This window comes from Photinus pyralis, unplaced genomic scaffold (genome assembly GCF_008802855.1).
Source record: "Photinus pyralis isolate 1611_PpyrPB1 unplaced genomic scaffold, Ppyr1.3 Ppyr1.4_LG2, whole genome shotgun sequence".
In the NCBI taxonomy this organism is placed as follows: domain Eukaryota; kingdom Metazoa; phylum Arthropoda; class Insecta; order Coleoptera; family Lampyridae; genus Photinus; species Photinus pyralis.
Window position 1 is genome coordinate 43,765,698 of NW_022170403.1, and position 18,919 is coordinate 43,784,616.

At 35.6% G+C, this 18,919-nt stretch overlaps 2 protein-coding genes across 2 annotated transcripts; one reads left to right on the forward strand and one right to left on the reverse strand.

The window, feature by feature from the left end:
- Positions 1-3,488: 3,488 nt before the first annotated feature.
- On the reverse strand, positions 3,489-6,592 carry LOC116162767 (piggyBac transposable element-derived protein 4-like). The gene is made up of 2 exons (XM_031476466.1): positions 5,047-6,592; positions 3,489-4,994 (listed from the first exon to the last, which is right to left on the reverse strand). Exons 1-2 carry the CDS (start codon positions 5,972-5,974, stop codon positions 4,162-4,164), a joined length of 1,761 nt encoding a protein of 586 aa, XP_031332326.1. The 5' UTR covers positions 5,975-6,592; the 3' UTR covers positions 3,489-4,161.
- A 5,504-nt stretch (positions 6,593-12,096) lies between these two features.
- Positions 12,097-12,807, forward strand: LOC116164036. Its single transcript, XM_031478163.1, has 3 exons — positions 12,097-12,411; positions 12,460-12,628; positions 12,701-12,807. The coding sequence occupies exons 1-3, from the start codon at positions 12,118-12,120 to the stop codon at positions 12,805-12,807; spliced, it is 570 nt and encodes a 189-aa protein (XP_031334023.1). The 5' UTR covers positions 12,097-12,117.
- The last annotated feature ends 6,112 nt before the right edge of the window (positions 12,808-18,919 follow it).

Sequence of the window (18,919 nt, forward strand, 5' to 3'; positions counted from 1 at the left end):
CGACACCAATTTCAAAAGAATCGGACCAAAACTGTAGTAGAAGATAGGAAAAAACTGAAAAACCTTCACGTTAGTATACTACGCTCGAGGATGACACCCAGATGTCGCCAACCCCACATCATGTAGCCATGTCCCTAAGGTTGACAAATTTCACGGCCCTGTAGATACACGTACACCCGTTGCCTTTCTACAAGAGTTCCTCTACGCGCCCACATTTGCTGCCAGCCAGCCAGCCAGCCAGCCAGCCAAAGTGAGATTAAAAGCTACTTTTTACAAAAAAAAATTTTTGCAAAAATGCGCTAAAAATCTGTTCAGAACACATTACAATAAAGAGCAACTTTCGAACTACGTCTGGATCATGAGATCAGCTGTCGGATCAGCCTGTTCCTAATTTCAATGATCGATCGCGCCTTCAACTGGAGGATTGTCAACCCTTGCTATCTAAACAGTTGTTCTTTACCATAAGGTACGAAATCACATTCACAAATAAAATTTTAATTGCATTTTACTTGATATTAAGTATTGATTGTACTTTTAATGACCGTAATAAAATTCTAACGAGTTGGGCATTTTATTATGGAAACTTGAAAGATTTTTTATATTCGTATACTCAGTCGTTGGCAACAATACTAATCTTGGTTATTGAAATTATTCTAATAGACTGTTCAGAACACATTACAATAAAGAGCAACTTTCGAACTACGTCTGGATCATGAGATCAGCTGTCGGATCAGCCTGTTCCTAATTTCAATGATCGATCGCGCCTTCAACTGGAGGATTGTCAACCCTTGCTATCTAAACAGTTGTTCTTTACCATAAGGTACGAAATCACATTCACAAATAAAATTTTAATTGCATTTTACTTGATATTAAGTATTGATTGTACTTTTAATGACCGTAATAAAATTCTAACGAGTTGGGCATTTTATTATGGAAACTTGAAAGATTTTTTATATTCGTATACTCAGTCGTTGGCAACAATACTAATCTTGGTTATTGAAATTATTCTAATAGACCATAAAGCACGGATTATGTCAAGAGAAAGACTTTTTCAGAATGAAGTAATTTACCAAAAGTTCAACATTTTTATTTCTATGTGCTAATAACTGATAGTTTAAAGAACCGCACTGTCTGTGGGATTCGACGTTTAAATAACTAGTTCACGTATCTGTAATTATTCAAGAATGAATGGCGTAATAAATCTAACAGTACCGTCTTTCGTCTGGGAGAAAGGCGAAATGTGAACATACTGTACTACATATTTGTACGCAAAACAGAAGGAAAAAATGCAAAAGGTCAATGAATTTATGCTACAAAAAAATTTATAGGACGTTCATCTGCATAACAAGAAATTTTATACATTTTTTTGTAAGTACCTAATTTCATACAATTATGCTAATTATTTACTACTATAGGTAACGTTAATTGTAAATTCCAATTCGAGTGTAAAAGTTGGCCGTTACAATAAATTCGATCCAATAAAAAATTTTTGGGAATCTAAACAATGTGTATAATTTGCAAATAGAGCAACGTGAAACATGTGCTAAAATGTGTGTGTTAAAAGGTCGCCATGATGAAATCTTATTAACTACTACATCAAATTTTATAAATAATTCAAAGCTTGCATTTGTTACTAAGCGGCTGTAAAAATGTGTCTTGTGAAACGTTGTTCCATAAGGTTTTTTATTAGGTTACGATTCCCTGATTATCGTGATTAATTTTATTCAAGTGTGGCGAAGTATTGGATTTTAGCATTAAAAGTCGAACGAATTCGAGATCTCAAGGTAACGTTTTCCTCCCCAGCTTCTTGTCATATTCAAATGAAATAATAATAATAAAGCTTATTTAATGTTTTGTAGAACAGCCTACATACATAAGTCAATACAAAAGCAAAATAAAAATATTACAAATGTAAGAACAAACAAAATTATAACAACAATACTTAATTGTCACGAAAAGAACTCTGTACTGAAAAATTCCTCATACGAGTAAAACGCTTCATCAATAAGAAATGCTTTAGTTCTTGATTTGAATAAATTAAAAGGTAAAGCCTTAATATTGTGAGGAATATAATTATACATTTTTATATTGATATAATCAAAACTGTTTTGCGTCTTACTTAAAATAAAAATTACAATTCGTCACAAAAAATAAATTTATTCTGTGAAGGGCTACACTTGCTGAAAGTTTCGAAAAAATCTTCGAATTTAAAGTTTACGAAAACGGTGACAAAGTAGCTTTGATCATGGTTTTAATAACGGAGACACAAATGTTAAGGATTTGGGGCTTAATATATCCTATCTACAGCACTCCACTATACATATAATAGTGTGGGTCAACTTTTGGTAAAACCGCGGAAGTGGTGTGTGTACAAATGACATTAATCTGATTTAAAGAGGTGGATTTACTGAGACTGAGGTAATTTATCAGGATTGAGGAATATAAACATTTCCAAAATAACGTTGCTTCGAAAATAATTTATTAACTACCCCACTTCACTTTGAAAAGTCGTTGCTTCAAGTTGTCACAGATTCAGGCTTGGATTGAGTCAAATTGACTCCGAGGTACTATCACAAATTAACCCTAATATATAACGTTTGAAAAAGTTGGAAGAACACATTTTTATGAATCACTGCATCCATACAAGGGTACCTATAAAAATTGAATTGTAAGATTTTCCAATGTGACATGACCACTGGCACTAGAGCTGCGCGATAATAGAAAAACACCATCGATTATGGATATTATCGGTTATTGACGAGGTTATTGATATTATCGATTATCCATATACCCTCGGGTATACCCATATTGTTCATAATTTTTTCTTATTATGAAAATGGCCACCTGGCAAAAGGGGCAAATTCTTGTAAGATCCAAACAGGAAGAATTTTTTCACTATTTTTATGTACATCCCGATTAGGGTTACGAAAAATTATCGATGTTTATCGATATATCGATTATTTTTCGCAGTAGAATTTTCTACAGAACCATTTTTATAACCCCCTTAGAATCGTCTTGGCATATTCTAAACTCTCAGAGTTAGATGCAAGAGACTTCCGCGATAGCACCGTGCCAATGTTGAACGAAAAGTCAACGTTTCGCCCACTTCGTAACATCTGGACAACCAAAGAAACAAAATAACAATAAAAATAAAATAGATAAAACTTTTACCAATGAGAATTTGAGAAAGCCAATATAAATTGCATCCAAGATAAGGATGTCTATCATGGGGATCTCCACAACCATTGTCATTTGCACAATAATTATCATGATTTAAAGAAAACCAGAAAATGTCCATTCCTGCTGAAGATATGCCATCAGAAAAATGGCTATAGTACATATCTCGGTACATATGGAACTTATACAATCTAGAACTCTCAGAACCTTGAGAACTATTAAGCTCCTCTTCATCTTCATAGATCGATCTATTTATAATCTTGGAAAATTCTGTAAAACAAAAAAATGCAATAGTTGTGACCGCACGGTATCGCTATAAGTTTGTATTTGAAATTAAATATATGTCATTATTATATTACCGCGAGTAGTTGGGCTCCAAAAGCATTCGGTCCCGGTGGAATTTTTCTAACTATCAGCCTTTGAAGTTTTTGCCATTCTTTCGACAGCAAAGCTCTGATCATTAGCAACTGTTATTGATATAGTCGTGCAATGATGATGCCAGGTTTTCTGTTAGAATGTTTGAGAAACATTTTTTATCAAACATAAGATAAGCAACACGGTCTGGTACAACTCGGCGCCGCTGATTGGGCGCCGCCGATTTGGCGCTGGCCATTTTGGCGCCAGGACATCTCGGCGCCGGTCATTTTGGCGCCAGGCCATCTCGCTGCCTGCCAATTCGGCGCCAAATCTTGGAAAAAATCAATGTAAAAATATGCCTATCGCTATCTAGTCTTAATCACTTAGAATTGCAGTAATGTAAATCCATTGAATTCATTACCTTATTAAAACCCTTATAATACCAAGCTCTTATTCTTACGTGCGTTACCAAGCGGGGTGCATTTGCACCCCATTAATTTTTTACATATAATTACAGTATTTCTACACAATTTTACTCTATTAGGTTCTGGTTGAATGGAAAAATATGTAATCAGTGATATTTAACCTTTATTTAACTCAGGCTTCATAAATTTAAAAAATGGGTAACTATTTTTTATTTTTACATGTTAGACATAACACTTGTTTTTGGGAATGTTCTAGACATACAAACTGGCAACAATCTATACAAAACTGTCTTGTACAAAGATAACATCGACCTTGAGTTGCCTCTGGTTGTTCTTGTGGTGTTCTTTCTTCTTTCATTTCAGGGAAAACCTTCAGCATGCATTCTTTTATATTCGCCTTCAAACCATTATTATTTTTATAACGAAACATTATGTGATCCTTAGATAAATCTTTGCCTAATTGTAGCAGAAACCTTCTTCTTGCATCTAAATGGCCCTTTTCATATTCAGGATTAGCCATCACCCATATTTTGAAGGCATTTATCGCTGCAATATCAATCATATGATAGAATATTGCCATAGGCCACCTAGCGGTCTTTCTTTGCGTGGTGTACTTTTGGGCCATTTGATCCGTTGCATCTACCGCACCTTTAGTACTGTTATAATGTAAGATTATGTCTGGTTTGTTGTCCACATCTTCACCATTGACTTTGTCATCCTCATGTTCGCTGGAAAGTAATAGAACTGCGCGCCTTTTTTGTGGCACGTATGAAACCAAAGTGCGGTTCTTTTTGAAAGCGAACATAGAAGACAATACTGGCTTCATTGGAGAGGGCAATAATTCTCTGGGTATAAATGTTTTATTTTTACGAAGTGTTCCACAGAGCGTTAATTTTTTTTCCCAGAGTTTATCAGCCAGCTTAAGGCTTGTAAAAAAATTGTCGGTTGTTATACCGTATCCTGTACCTAAATGTTCAACAAGATCAAGGACCACCCGTTGGCCTTGGTTTTTTTCTGGTTTATTGTTTATTTTTCCTAAAACCCAGACAAAAGTTGGCTACATGACACAGAATACTAAAAATCTTACCTAAATACACCTGCATGTTCACAGTATAGTTCGAACCACAATCCGCAAGAGCCCAAATCTTAATTCCGTACTTGGCCGGTTTATTTTTCATATAGACTCGAAATGGTGCTTTCCCTCGAAATGGCACTAGTTGTTCATCAACACATAAATGATGACTTGGGTTGAGCGCACGTTTACAGTTTGACACCAGTTTTTCAAAAATATCTCTTACAGGTGCCAATTTATCGATAAGTCTTCTCTCTTGCCTCGTCTCAAAATTATCGAAGCGCAAGAATTTTGTTAGGAAATTATATCGATTTCTGGAAAGTGTTGCAGGAAAAATGGGCCGACAATACGCGAGATCACTAGTGAAAAGCATTTCAATGGGTTCCCTACTTGCTTGCAATGCTCCCATGGTGATCAATAAGCCTATGTATGCTTCAATTTCAGTGTCATTGGTTGCTGCATATTTCTTGGTACGGGTGGGATTTGCAGCATTCCACTCATCAAAATATTGTCGAGCTTTACGGTTGGTTTCCCGCACAAGGATTTCCAGTATATCTGGAGTAAAAAATAAAAAAAATGCGTCTTTGATGCTGGATGTTTTGGAATTTGACCCTGGGGCAACGGTAAGGATATTTGCTCGCGAACGTCTAGAAATTTTATTTACGGGTAACTTAGACCAATGTGTACCATCTTTGGCAATATAAAACGGATCACTATCCCCACACGAGTCCGATTGGTCAACCTGCAGCGGTTCTGTTTCTTCATCATTTGCACAAATTAGGTCATCAACTTCTTCTTGGTCAGATACATGGTCGTTATCTTCAATATCACTTGCGGCATCTTCTTCAATCAGCGCGTCGTATTCCGTATCATCCTCTTCAAGTAACATCAGCATTTCCGCTTCTGTGAGGTTATTTTCATCACGAAAACGTAACCGGCTCATCGTTATCACGAATTCACACCAAACAGAAAAATTCAATCAACGGACAACACTACCTGTATGCTGTCTAACACATCACTGGCTAATACAAATGTTGCCATATTGCCAAGCAGCCGACGCATGCGTCTTGAAAGAACCAATTCATAATACGCATGATTTATATGACGGAAATTCAACAAGCGTCCGATACCAAGCGGGGTGCAAACGCACCCCAGAGTGTATTGTCTCAATTATTTTTGTTTAGCAAAATTATATAAAATCAAATAATGTATAGGAGGTGCTCAGAAGACTAAAAACTACAATTACCAACGACCCCAGAAGTCACAAAAATTTGTTGTCAAAATTATGACCAAAATACAGACGTTGGGGTGCATTTGCACCCCGCTTGGTATTATAAGGGTTAAAAGTGTACGTACTTCTTGATACTTAAAATACCATTAGATACCTGTCTATGTAAGATAATTCCATCCAATTAGTTACCTATATATCATTTCATATATTTTTGAACATTGTTTGTTTAGTTATTTGCCATAAACCAGACCTTCCCTAAGTAACACACGTGAGTGCGACAAACGACAGTTTTACAGCTTTTTTCTTTTTTCAAACAAATATTCTTTAGAGATTGTGGACGTGGTAAAAAAACAACGTTTTTCTACAACTGTCAAAAAAACCTGTCATTTTCTGGCGGATTTCGAAACGCGAAGTACTAGATTTTTAAACGGTTAATTAGTAAGTAAGGTTGCTATTGACAACGTGCCCGAAATCGTCAACAGTGAAAAAAAGTATTTCGCGCACGTGACAAAGTTGAACTTAAACAGCAATTTTAATTAACAATCGGTTCAGTTGTAGAATAGTATATTGAAATACAAGTGTTACAATGCGACCTATTGTAATACGACTATCTTGTGGCACGAGTGGCGTAGCGAAGCGGAGCCACGAGTGTCCACAAGATAGGAGTTTACAATAAAGCATTGTAACACGTGTTTTTCATACTATTTTTTCTATTTCGGGGCTTTAATTTAATTAAAAAGTAATTATGAAAAACTACAGGAAACTTTAGAATTAATATGTCTTAAGTTGGCAACACCATTTACGTTGACAAATTTTAAGTTGGCAGCGTAGATAAACACAACACTGACATTTGGAAACTTTAAATTCCGTGAATGTGTAATTTTTTATTCGTAGATAAATTTATTTATGGTGGATGTGTAAACTGCTGATTTGGAACGTATTAAGTTCTTCGTGTACCAAAAATCAAGGAAAACACATAAATTTTACGTAATTTGATTTTACATCGGATGATTTGACGTTGACGTCTTGGCGAACTGCCAACTTAGAGATGAAAAGTTACCAAAAACAATGTTACAATGGAACTCATTGAAACACTGTTTTTGCCGAAAACGGTTGCACAAAATTCTCATTGTAACACCGAAATAGAAAAAAAATATTGTATATAACGCTAGCGCGAAGTTATTTCGCGCATTTGACTGATATTTTGACTCGGCTTCGCCTCGTCAAAATACCTTCAGTCTCAATGCGCGAAATTGAACTTCGCGCTCTTGTTATATAAATAACTATTTTCGCTTATGAATATTTCTGTATTCTATATTTTTTTGGAAAATACGGTAATGCAGCACTTCTCTTTCTGACTTAGAGAATTAAAATTTGGAAGAGTCATGTTGTGGTAGTTATGATTAGTTAATTAAATTTGAACGAAAGAGAAACTGAGATGGTTTTTAGATGTTCGAAAAACGCATTACAAGTTTTCGAAATATTTAGCTTCACAGAATGAAATACAATGAAGAGTAATTTTGAAGAAAAAAGATTGCGACCTTTGTGGTGGTTTTCCACAATACTTCGGCTTTAACAGGGTTTTTAATAATCATCCTAAGAAAACACATGAACATCATTGCTTACTTTTTTTTTAAATGTTGTTGTAGAATAGCTCAAAGCAAATTTTCCTTTGGGGAAACCGCGCCTTCGGAAGTGGCCTAAAATCACCAGTGTAGTTTCCAGTGTGCAATAAAACCAACGCCCAGTTTCGTATCAATGAAAAACGATTTAAAAAAGTAGCGAACCCAAGTCCCCAAATCTGCAGTAAGCAGTTAAAAATACGAGCTCCAAGGAAAAAAATTGGAAAACTTCATTATTGACTATGATTCATGCCCTCGGGTTACAGGTACTTTACCTATCCGGAGAGTCCTTGACGTTAAAAAAATACACATTCAATATAAGGTACCGCAGATGATAAACAAATGAGAAGATTATCTAATGTAAATGTAATCTATGACAAAATTATTAATTCTATAACCCTGCATTTCATTACGAGTAATTCTATCAAGAGTTTGACCCAACAGTCAGAAACTAGAATTGGTCTTTCTGATAATGATAACCTCTCTTTTTACGCAACAGTAACTTCATTCCAGTGACAGTTAGTGAGATAACTTCTTTTAAAAGATGGTATTACGTGAAACGAATTAACTGAATTTTGTAGATATGATTTATTTTCACTAAGTATCTTCCGGGGGAATTTATGAATATTTGTTGCGCAATGCCAATGAGTTACCTATCACGCTGAATATTATTATTCATTTTTTGATGCGAAAAATTAGAAGTGATAACGAGAGAACTTCTCCGGATTTCTTGATTGTTGCAAATAATTTGTTCGCCTACTGGAAATCTAAGATGGGTTACAATTACAATTAATACGCTAAACTTTATTTCTTATCGAGTGGGTTTTATTTGCCCCTTTGACCATTACGCAAATGCAGATAATCATCCTGTGATGCCTTAGAATACGCCCATTTTGGGAACTACGTGATAATCTTCTAGAAACCCTGAACTGGTATCAATCTGTCAAAAATTAGTATTATCTGAAGAATAGACGAGTGCCTAATAAGAGAACGATTTCGACTTCCCGAACCACCTATGTTTCTCACTTCTCCGTTCGTCGATAGATGTTGTACCTCGGTTTGTAGACAGATAGAAGTCGGCCAAAAAGTGTCAAAATTGTTATCCATCCATATACTTTTTTTCTATTAAATATGTCGTCCAAAAAAATGAGTTGTACAAATAAAACAATCGCAGTAGTAACTTTTGGTTAATAGTTTCTTCCTCAAAGTCGCGCAATTAGAATTATTCTCGGAATTATTGAATGCGAAACCAAATTTTTGGTCGGCGTCTTTTGGAAGATTAGTTACACTACGATAGTTGGTAAAGTTGTGCAAATATATCCAGTGAGTGAGAATATAAGGTAATATTGTCCGTGTGTAGTAGCATTGAATAATATTATTCAATGGTAGTAGTGATATTAAAATTAACAATAACTCTACATTGTTAAAAAAATTATCAAAGTCCTCGTGTAAGATGGAAGGGACTTCAGCGCATTTTTGTGTGGCAGATCCCGTTCACTCGCAATTCGCATTTTGGTGGAATTCGCCAAAAAGCCGGCATTAAATAGTACTCAATTTTGGGTACTTCTCATAGCTCGAGCTTTAAGAAACATTTGGGCGCCCAAAGTCGACTACCTCTCGAAGCACGCCGTGCAACAGGCCCCTAGGAAAAAAAGCAAAATTCCGCCACCCAGGAGTTGTGCACGTTGAAAAGATCTTTCCAACGAGACCTATTTGAAAACAATCGGAGAAAAACTGTAGAAGAAGATAGAAAAACACTGAAAAATCTCCAGGTTAGTGTAAGGTGTACAACGCTCGGTGATGACGCCCAAATGCCACCAACTCCACATCATGTAGCCCCGTCCCTAAAGTTGTTAACTACACGGCCCTGATAGGTGGTACATGTACACTCCGCGTCTTTTTACAAGCGTTCTTCTACGGGTTCGCATTTACTGCCAGCCAGCCACCCAAAGTGAGATTAAAAGCTACCTTTTTAAAGGCTTACAGCTTACCTTTGTCCAGGTACCAAAGCTCGGGTATGATGTTTAATTAACGCAATACGACGTAGGTACGTATATATGCTCACGATGACAGCTGTTTATAGTTCAATGGTACTTACGATGGCATTATTCTTTGTCTTAAGAACACTGAAGATGTCTTGTAGTTAGGGAACTCTCGTTATTTTCTTCCTTGGTGGCGGCACTCAAGACAATGCGCTACTAAAAACAACGCCATAGCCACCGTGGAAAACTAACGCCTTCGTGCTACAAAGCTGTTATCACTTTCGCAAACTTAAACGCACAATTTTATTTCAATGCCAGTCGCGTACACTTACACAATGGCGTAGGCAACAATTATTTAGTTATCGCTGCGCAATACATGTACCTTTTGATTTGACTGCAACGTAATAGGTGTAGGCAACAAGGAAATTTAGCGTTACATAATAAAGAAAAGTTTACATATAACAACGTATGGCGCACTTGCAAGATCGATGGTTTTTTTTATTTTTTCTGCTGAAAAGACCATGAATAAAATTCGAGATTCTAGGCGAGGTATAAGGTATAATTCACTCAAAATCTCGACCTAAACGAAGACTTTAATCGACCAAACTAAGCCACTTCTTAGTTCCTATTAGTACTTATAACTAAGTAAATGTAATTTTAATTAGTAATTGAAATTGTACCTTGTGTTTGCATATGTTTATAAATTATAAAAGTTTAATTTGTAAAGTGTACGGTGAAATTATAACACCCTGTAGATCGGTAACAAAGCGTTTGCGGACCCATGTATCTATGAACTTTTAGTCCCAAAATAAGCCAAAGAATTCGCCCCTTCCGTATTTACATCATATTTAGGAACACGCTGTATACATATGTATACATACATTTTTTAACAGTTGGTAAAAATGATCTAAACGTCGACATTCGATGACATTTTGAAATGTCTAAAAAATGGTGATCGCAATAGGTACCTCTCAAGCTCGGTAGCTACCAATCTAGCAACGTGGTGGCCATTTTTAATTATGGCGACCAAATGACCATGATCTTTTACGTGTCTAAATTTTTGTAATAATCCTATATAGACCGAGAGCCCGCGTAGAAAATACCTCGTCATAGGGTACAAAAGGTTTGATGTAACTAGGCCGTAGAATGTCACCGTGTGATTCCAAAATCGCCCGTCTGCCGACCCGCGGCGGTCAACTTGGCGTGGGGGCGAATTTTGAAAACTGTTCCAAATCACATAATACCTCGTCACTGGTACACGTATGATTTTTTGCAATCTGATCCGGAAATATGCACCCAATTCATAGTTGCAGCGGCAGACGATTTATCTGGGAAACTTTCCCGAGCAGACGCGTTTAAAAACATTCAAAAATTGTTAAATACCTCGTCATAAGGTACACGCTCGAATTATAGCTTAAAATATACCTCTTTGAATGTAGAATTTGGGAAAACCATGAAAAACGCGGCAGACGGTCGTATAACTATAGCAGACGCCTTTGAAATTTGTAGTTCCATCTTCGTTTAACGCATTACTCCCCGTGCGGTAAAGCGAGAGCGCTGGCACTCAAGCACGGTCTGCTTGTAAAAACGGATCTACAGCTGGAAGTAGGTACCTACACCTAAATTAAATGTAGGCGTTCCACAAATAATAGGATTTATGTCACAAAACATGAACACAAATATTAATAGTAGATTGTATGACAAGTAGGAAAAGTTGCATATTCCTGGACGATGATAGTGATTGTAAGCCGAGGCGTTAGCCGAGGCTTACAACTATCAGAGTCCAGGAATATACTTTTCCTACGTGTTGTACATACTATTTTTTAGTCGATAGCCAATAGTTAAAACACCAAATATACCATTTCAAACTAAATTTAATTTTCACCAATTGTCATTTGGTCTAATGTCATTAGTCTAGGCTTGTATGCGATAGGTGCGAGGATCGAACCCGGGCGGCACCTTTTTTTTATTTACAGTAATTAATAAATGCAAACATCAAGTTTGTTTTCCGAGCATGCATTGTTTGAACGTTACCATGGACATGACGTAAACAAATCGAAAATTTTTTCGTTTGAGTGAATTTATAATTAGTTGATGTGCAATATTAATATAAAATGGATATCGATGGTAATTTTGATGAAGATTTATTTTGTAGAACACCACCTGAAGTTTTGGAGGCAGTCAATGAAGCTACTCTTAATCTGTTGCCAACTAAATCGAGGGGAAGTATGAAAATGCTTATCAACGTTTTATGGAATATAGATCAAGTAAAGGAACTTATTCGTTTTCGGAAAATGTGGTACTCGGATATTTTCTTGATTTGTCGAAAAAGATGAAACCCTCAACACTTTGGGCAAATTACTCCATGTTGAAGGCCACTCTTATGTTAAAGCAAAATGTAGACATCACTTCATATAACAAACTGCGAGCATATTTGAAAAAGCAATCCGTGGGTTACAAAGCAAAGAAGTCGAAAGTCTTCACCAACGAACAAATCCGAGAATTTATGATGAACGCTCCAGATGATACTTACCTCATGGCTAAAGTAAGATTTTAATTGAAAGGCCTGAAGATTATAATTTAATTTTTTTAGGTTGTGGTAATTTTCGGAATTTATGGCGCCTGTCGGCGAGAGGAGTTATGTAACATAAAGCTTACGGACATAGAGGATTTGGGTTCACAACTACTGGTGAAGATTCCATGCAACAAAACCAATAAACCACGGTCGTTTATAGTAAACGACACTTATTTAGGAACATACCGTAAATATGCAGCCGTTCGACCATCCAATTTTGACTGCAATAGGTTTTTCTTCAAATACCATAATGGTAAAGGATTTAAGCAAGTAGTGGGGGTGCATAAATTTGCCAGCATTCCACAAATCGTTGCTAACTTTTTGAAACTGTCCGATGCAAACCTTTACACGGGACCATTGAGTTAGAAAACTAATGGAGGGAATCAAATGCTTGGCCAGACGTAGACCACGGGAACCAAAAGTGGCCTCTAACTGTGATTAAAGTACCACACCACTTCCGTTATCATTAGCGTCTCACTTCAGTGGCGTAGAGATATAATTTTCTTTCCACTAATAGGAATAATAACAAAAAAACGTATAGGAGTAAAATACATGCTCGTGGTAAAGTAAACAAAATAGACAAGGATGAGAAAGTATGCAGATTTAATATAATCATTGATTACAAATCTAAATATACATCGATGTGTTCCATTAATATAATTAAGGCCAATTTACTATAGCCACTACAACTTGACAGCTCCCATTAAATTCACTGTGTTGATCAATAGCTACAATTGATTGGTTGGTCTCAGGTTCATTACAAGTTTTGATAGTAGGTACCTACTGCATATTTCCATATTTGACGAGATATTTGATGAACATTTTCCGGGGCAACCTTTGGTCGAAATCACAGTCAATGACGTGTTGTGAGCACAAAAGTAAATTTCGAGAGCTGTTCTTGAGATATATTTACAAATGTAATATTACCATTTTGCTCGAAGTACCGGTTCGTTTGGAAAACTAGAAACATAAACTAGGTACCTACAACCTCGCCTACAACATGATAAATGACATGTCTTACCGATGAAAGGAAATGCCCTGTTTCTTCCCTTTATGAGAAATTTTGCATGATACGCAGCTAATCATTCACAATTCACAAAATTGCGTGTGATAAAAACACTATGAGGCAGTTAGTTATTTATATAAACCAGAGCACAAACCGATCCGAAATTATTAGGTACTTTAAAATGGCAAATTTAATAAAATTTGAATTTGGTGGAAAACTGACAGTGACAGGACCCGCGTTTTCATATGTCAAATAATGTCGGCCAAAATGTACCTTCACGGGAACCTATCCACGCGAGTGGCCTCTATCTGTGGCAACTTCCGTCTACAAAAATTCTTACCCCCTCTACCATTATATTCCCTCCATTAGTTTTCTAACTCAATGCACGGGACATTGTTTTCGAAGGACATCTGCGACAATTTTGGTAGATAATGGTGCAGATTTGACTGTTTTAAAACGTCACGGCGGTTGGAAATCGTCGAATGTGGCGGAAGGATATATAGAAGAATCCTTAAAAAATAAAATGGATGTGGCAGAGAGAATAGTTACTTCAATTTCTGGCGCACATATTCAGTGTAAGGGTGCAAGCAATGTTGGCGTCTCTACTAGCACCATCTCCAAAACAAATACGGAGTCCACTTCTTCAATTAATTTATGAAGTAGAGTCGACATTGACTGGACTATCAAATTTGATTGGAACCTGCAATAATTGTACTATTAATGTACATATTAATAGGCAATAAACTATTCATTTGCGTGTATAACTGTTCTTTTATTTTTTCATGCTCACAAGAATATAGATATTTTCCCGTACTGTACAGGAATTAAGATTCCCGTACAGTACGGAAATCACATGCTTTGTGATGACATAAACAAAACAATAATATGCCATTTTTCCGACTATCGACTAAAAAAAATATTTCTGCACTTTACTACACTACATTATTAATGTAAATAACGACTAACACAACATACAAAACGCTATAAAAAGTGTTTAGAATGGCAATATAACAAAAAAAAAACGAAAACGCTAGGGGTGCGGGGGTATATACTAAAACTAAGAGAAATCTTCCATTAAATATCCCCAAAACTATCTAAATGAAGTTGTTTTTAAAACTACGTTGTTTCATTTTACCAAAATTGCAAATTACACCCGATGGTTCGTTTTGAAGTGAAATTCTTGTATAGGTATATCGTTACGGCATTTGACATTGTTTTATTATTTTGAATTTTGGCACCATCAATGTTTTTTGTAATGTGATTTCATATATTGCCATTAATTTTTATTTTAATATCTAAACAAAATTCACCAGGTGATATTGATTGAAAATTCAGTTTTCATATTTACCATAGAATAACACAGATCTTACGTATACTTTATTAAATGTGAAACATTAAATGAGATACCTATATTAAATCAAGGGAGTGTGCCAACACTCTCAAACGGACGGTGATACAGACACCGTATAAACGAAGCGTAGCTCAAACTAAAGCGTTTCTCAATTAAAGGTCCCAAATCTAACTTTTTTTCAGATCAAGGGGTGAGACTATCGAGTTAAAGAAACCCAATTATTATTCTTAAAACCTTAGCAAGATAAGATCTATGTTCTTTGCAACTGCCATTTACGATAAACGGAAAACAATTCTTGTGTCACCCTCTGCATACGTATAGGTACAGTTGAGGCTGTTTTGAACTTCCCTATATGTATATTAAGCCATCTAAACTATAAAATTTGTAACATATATCTTCACAATTTACCTCGCAATTTACATACCGGGTTGATCTTCCCAAACCGCACGGTCCGTATACTAAAACCGAACATACAGAATTAACATGGGAAAAAGGTTTTTTGTAGATAGTTACTCCTCATGTTAACTTACACGGTTTATAATGACACCAATCGAAAGAAGATTTTTTTCTCATCTAATGATGTATGAAATAGTTCATTTTCAGGTGTGCTCATTATTTTAGCACAAATTCGGCAATAAATCCAATTACCAAAATCATGTTTAACCATGACTAGTAAGACAAAAAGCAGATTCAAACGTTATTCAAATCCAAATCAATATTAGTTGCTGATAACTGGCATTAATTTTTTTGTAAAATGCAGTTCACTGAGGAAATAGTATATTAAGATACAAGTGTATAATCAGGTCTTTAAAGCACGCGCAACGAGTTTAAGGGCACGACGCAAAGCGGAGTGCCTTTAACGTTGCAAGTGCTTTAAAGACCAATTATACACGTGTATCTTATAGTATTTTTTATTATACCTGCAGTATAATTTAAAAATAGGAAATACAATGAAGTCATATTGACGTTATATCTCGAATACATGTCTAATTAAGTGGGCTGGGTGTTCGTAATTTCACGATTGCCATGGAAATGTCACTTGACGTTTGCTTATAAAAATCATCGTCTTGGTGAATTAAACGATTTCCATTGAAAAAGATAATACGCCGTCCATTAAATCGGTTGTTGTAAAATCTAAACAAACGTTGGTAGGCGTAAAATCCAACTCCAGTAAAGCCTATTATAAAGAATATGAAAAGTTGTTTCCATGGATGAATAGGAAGTTACTTACGAATACAGTCTTAAATTAATCGAAAATGCTGGCATATATGAAGGAAATGTCAAAGGTATTTTTGGTGCATTCATTCAAAACTTCAAAGCAATGCTGCGATTAAAAAGTGGAACAGATTTGGAAGCATATACCCTACATTAGGCGCGTTTGTGAAAGCTTCAACCAAAGGATAGGTACAAAAGTCAAAGAAATGTTCTTCTTGAAGTATCGTTACTTAGCAACTTTAAAGCACGTGTGTTTTAAAGGCCTTTTTTCTATTTCGATATGGAAACAATACCGAAACCGTACTTGATTGGCCCAGTTTGCGTGCGTTTCTAGACAGAAATGATGCTGAAAGAAATAGAAACGTATTATTTTTTTTATTTTGTTGGATTGGTACCCCTCGCTTTTTTGCCATCAACGGTATCCGTCAAATCAAAACCAAACATAACCTGTAAAGTGTAAATAACGTATGAGGAACTGGACCGATTGTATTAATCCCGATTAATTTTGAATATATACTCCAAAGGGTAGAACTTTTTTTATTTTTACTTAGCGTAGTAAAATATGCCAGCAGTACATTCTTGCTTACTTTTTGAACTCCCTTCTCGGCCAGCCAGTTTTCAAAAATTTTGTACTCCTCGTACTTTACTTTCGATTTTACAGGCAGTAAATTTAACGTCGCTTCATTGGCAATCTCTTGGATCTCTGGTGGGGTACAAGAGACGTGTTTGTCATCCGTATTCATCATAACTGCCGCAAAATGGAATTATGACCAAATAATTAAAAGTTTGAAGTTTGAAAATACAGGAATCAGGTTAGCCAACGTGAAAATAAATGAACTGTGTCTATTACCAACATACACTGAATGATAGTTTAAAATTACCTAACAACGCCTAAAGGCAATATTTATAATTTGTATAATTTATTATTTAAAATAAAAGTCGAAATAGAAAAAATAGTATAAAGCACACGTGTCATTTGTCTACTTGTCGCACTCGGCTTTTGCCGCATTCGTAGCGGCTTATGCGGCAAACTACCTCGTGCGACAATCTTCGTCAAATGACACTTGTACTTTAATATACTATTTTCGCACGCATTTGAGTGTTTAAAACGGAGATTGTGATTCAGGTATAATAAAAAAGTATTTATAATAAACAACGTTTACAGCGGAAATATTTACTCTTGTACGCGATATTTGTTTTCCGTACATTTTAATGAGCGTCTATGGTATAATTGAGCGTCCCATTCCGTCTGTGTCAAAAGCCACTTTATTGACGAATTTTTGATAAAATAATGAGAGATACACATTGATGGTGCCAAAATTCAAAATAGTAAAATAATGTCAAATGCCGTAACGATACCTATACAAGACTTTCATTTCAAAGCGAACCATTGCAATTTTGATAAAATGAATCGATGAAGTTTTAAAAACACCTTCATTTAGATAGTTATGGGGATATTAAATGGAAGATTTCCCTCAGTTTTGGCATTTACCCCCGCACCCCTAGCGTACCTATTCGTTTTTTTTTGTTATATTGCCATTCTAAACACTTATAACGGTTTGTATTTCATAAATCCTATTATTTGTGGAATGCCTACATTTAATTTAGGTGTAGGTACCTACTTCCAGCTGTAGATCCGTTTTTACAAGCAGAGCGTGCTTGAGTGACAGCGCTCTCGCTTTACCGCACGGGGAGTAATGCGTTAAACGAAGATGGAACTACAAATTTCAAAGGCGTCTGCTATAGTTATACGACCGTCTGCCGCGTTTTTCATGGTTTTCCCAAATTCTACATTCAAAGAGGTTTATTTTAAGCTATAATTCGAGCGTGTACCTTATGACGAGGTATTTAACAATTTTTGAATGTTTTTAAACGCGTCTGCTCGGGAAAGTTTCCCAGATAAATCGTCTGCCGCTGCAACTATGAATTGGGTGCATATTTCCGGATCAGATTGCAAAAAATCATACGTGTACCAGTGACGAGGTATTATGTGATTTGGAACAGTTTTCAAAATTCGCCCCCACGCCAAGTTGACCGCCGCGGGTCGGCAGACGGGCGATTTTGGAATCACACGGTGACATTCTACTGCCTAGTTACATCAAACCTTTTGTACCCTATGACGAGGTATTTTCTACGCGGGCTCTCGGTCTAATAGGTATTTAACAAATCTCCGCTAGAAAAATTCGGACATACGGCACACGGCATGGGCTAACTCCTAAACCATCACATTGTTTAAACAAGAGTGAATGATAACTCCTTGCCAGAACTTCTACTTCCACAGATCTTAGAGCGGCTTACAATCTGGCTGTTTGCGAGCAGTGTTGCCAATTTTTTAAAATAATGTAGTATGTAGTTAACTCTCGAAATTGTAGTAGATTAGACAAAAATGTAGTAGGTTTTATAAAATATATAGTTATTATTTAAAAAAAAGCATTGGCAGTGTTTTTCGAGGTGTTTTTATTAAAATATAATTCTAAGATAATACGAACATTTTAATAGTAGGTAAGATAAAATAAAATTCTAAAAAATAAACAAAAACATAACTGGTTTTAATAACTGAAAAAAGTTCAAGCATCCAGTTGCCGAATAGTCGTTGAAATATTTTATTTAAGGGTTTTGAACTCTCTTACTTTCACATCATATGAATTCTTTATCAAAAATAGACCTTTCTTATATATGTACTTCATTCGGGGAGCTCTTAATGACAGAATCCACAATTACTTAATGTATCACTTCTCCTTTTTCCTGAAAAAGTTTCCATCAAATTTTTATAATTAATTGAGTAATTTGCTTGTCAAATCAAACATCAAATTACCGTAACGTTTTGAATATGTATATTGATTAAAAATGTATGATGCTCTCTTTCCAAATCACAATTCCTTTTTACCAATTTTCCTTAGAAAGTA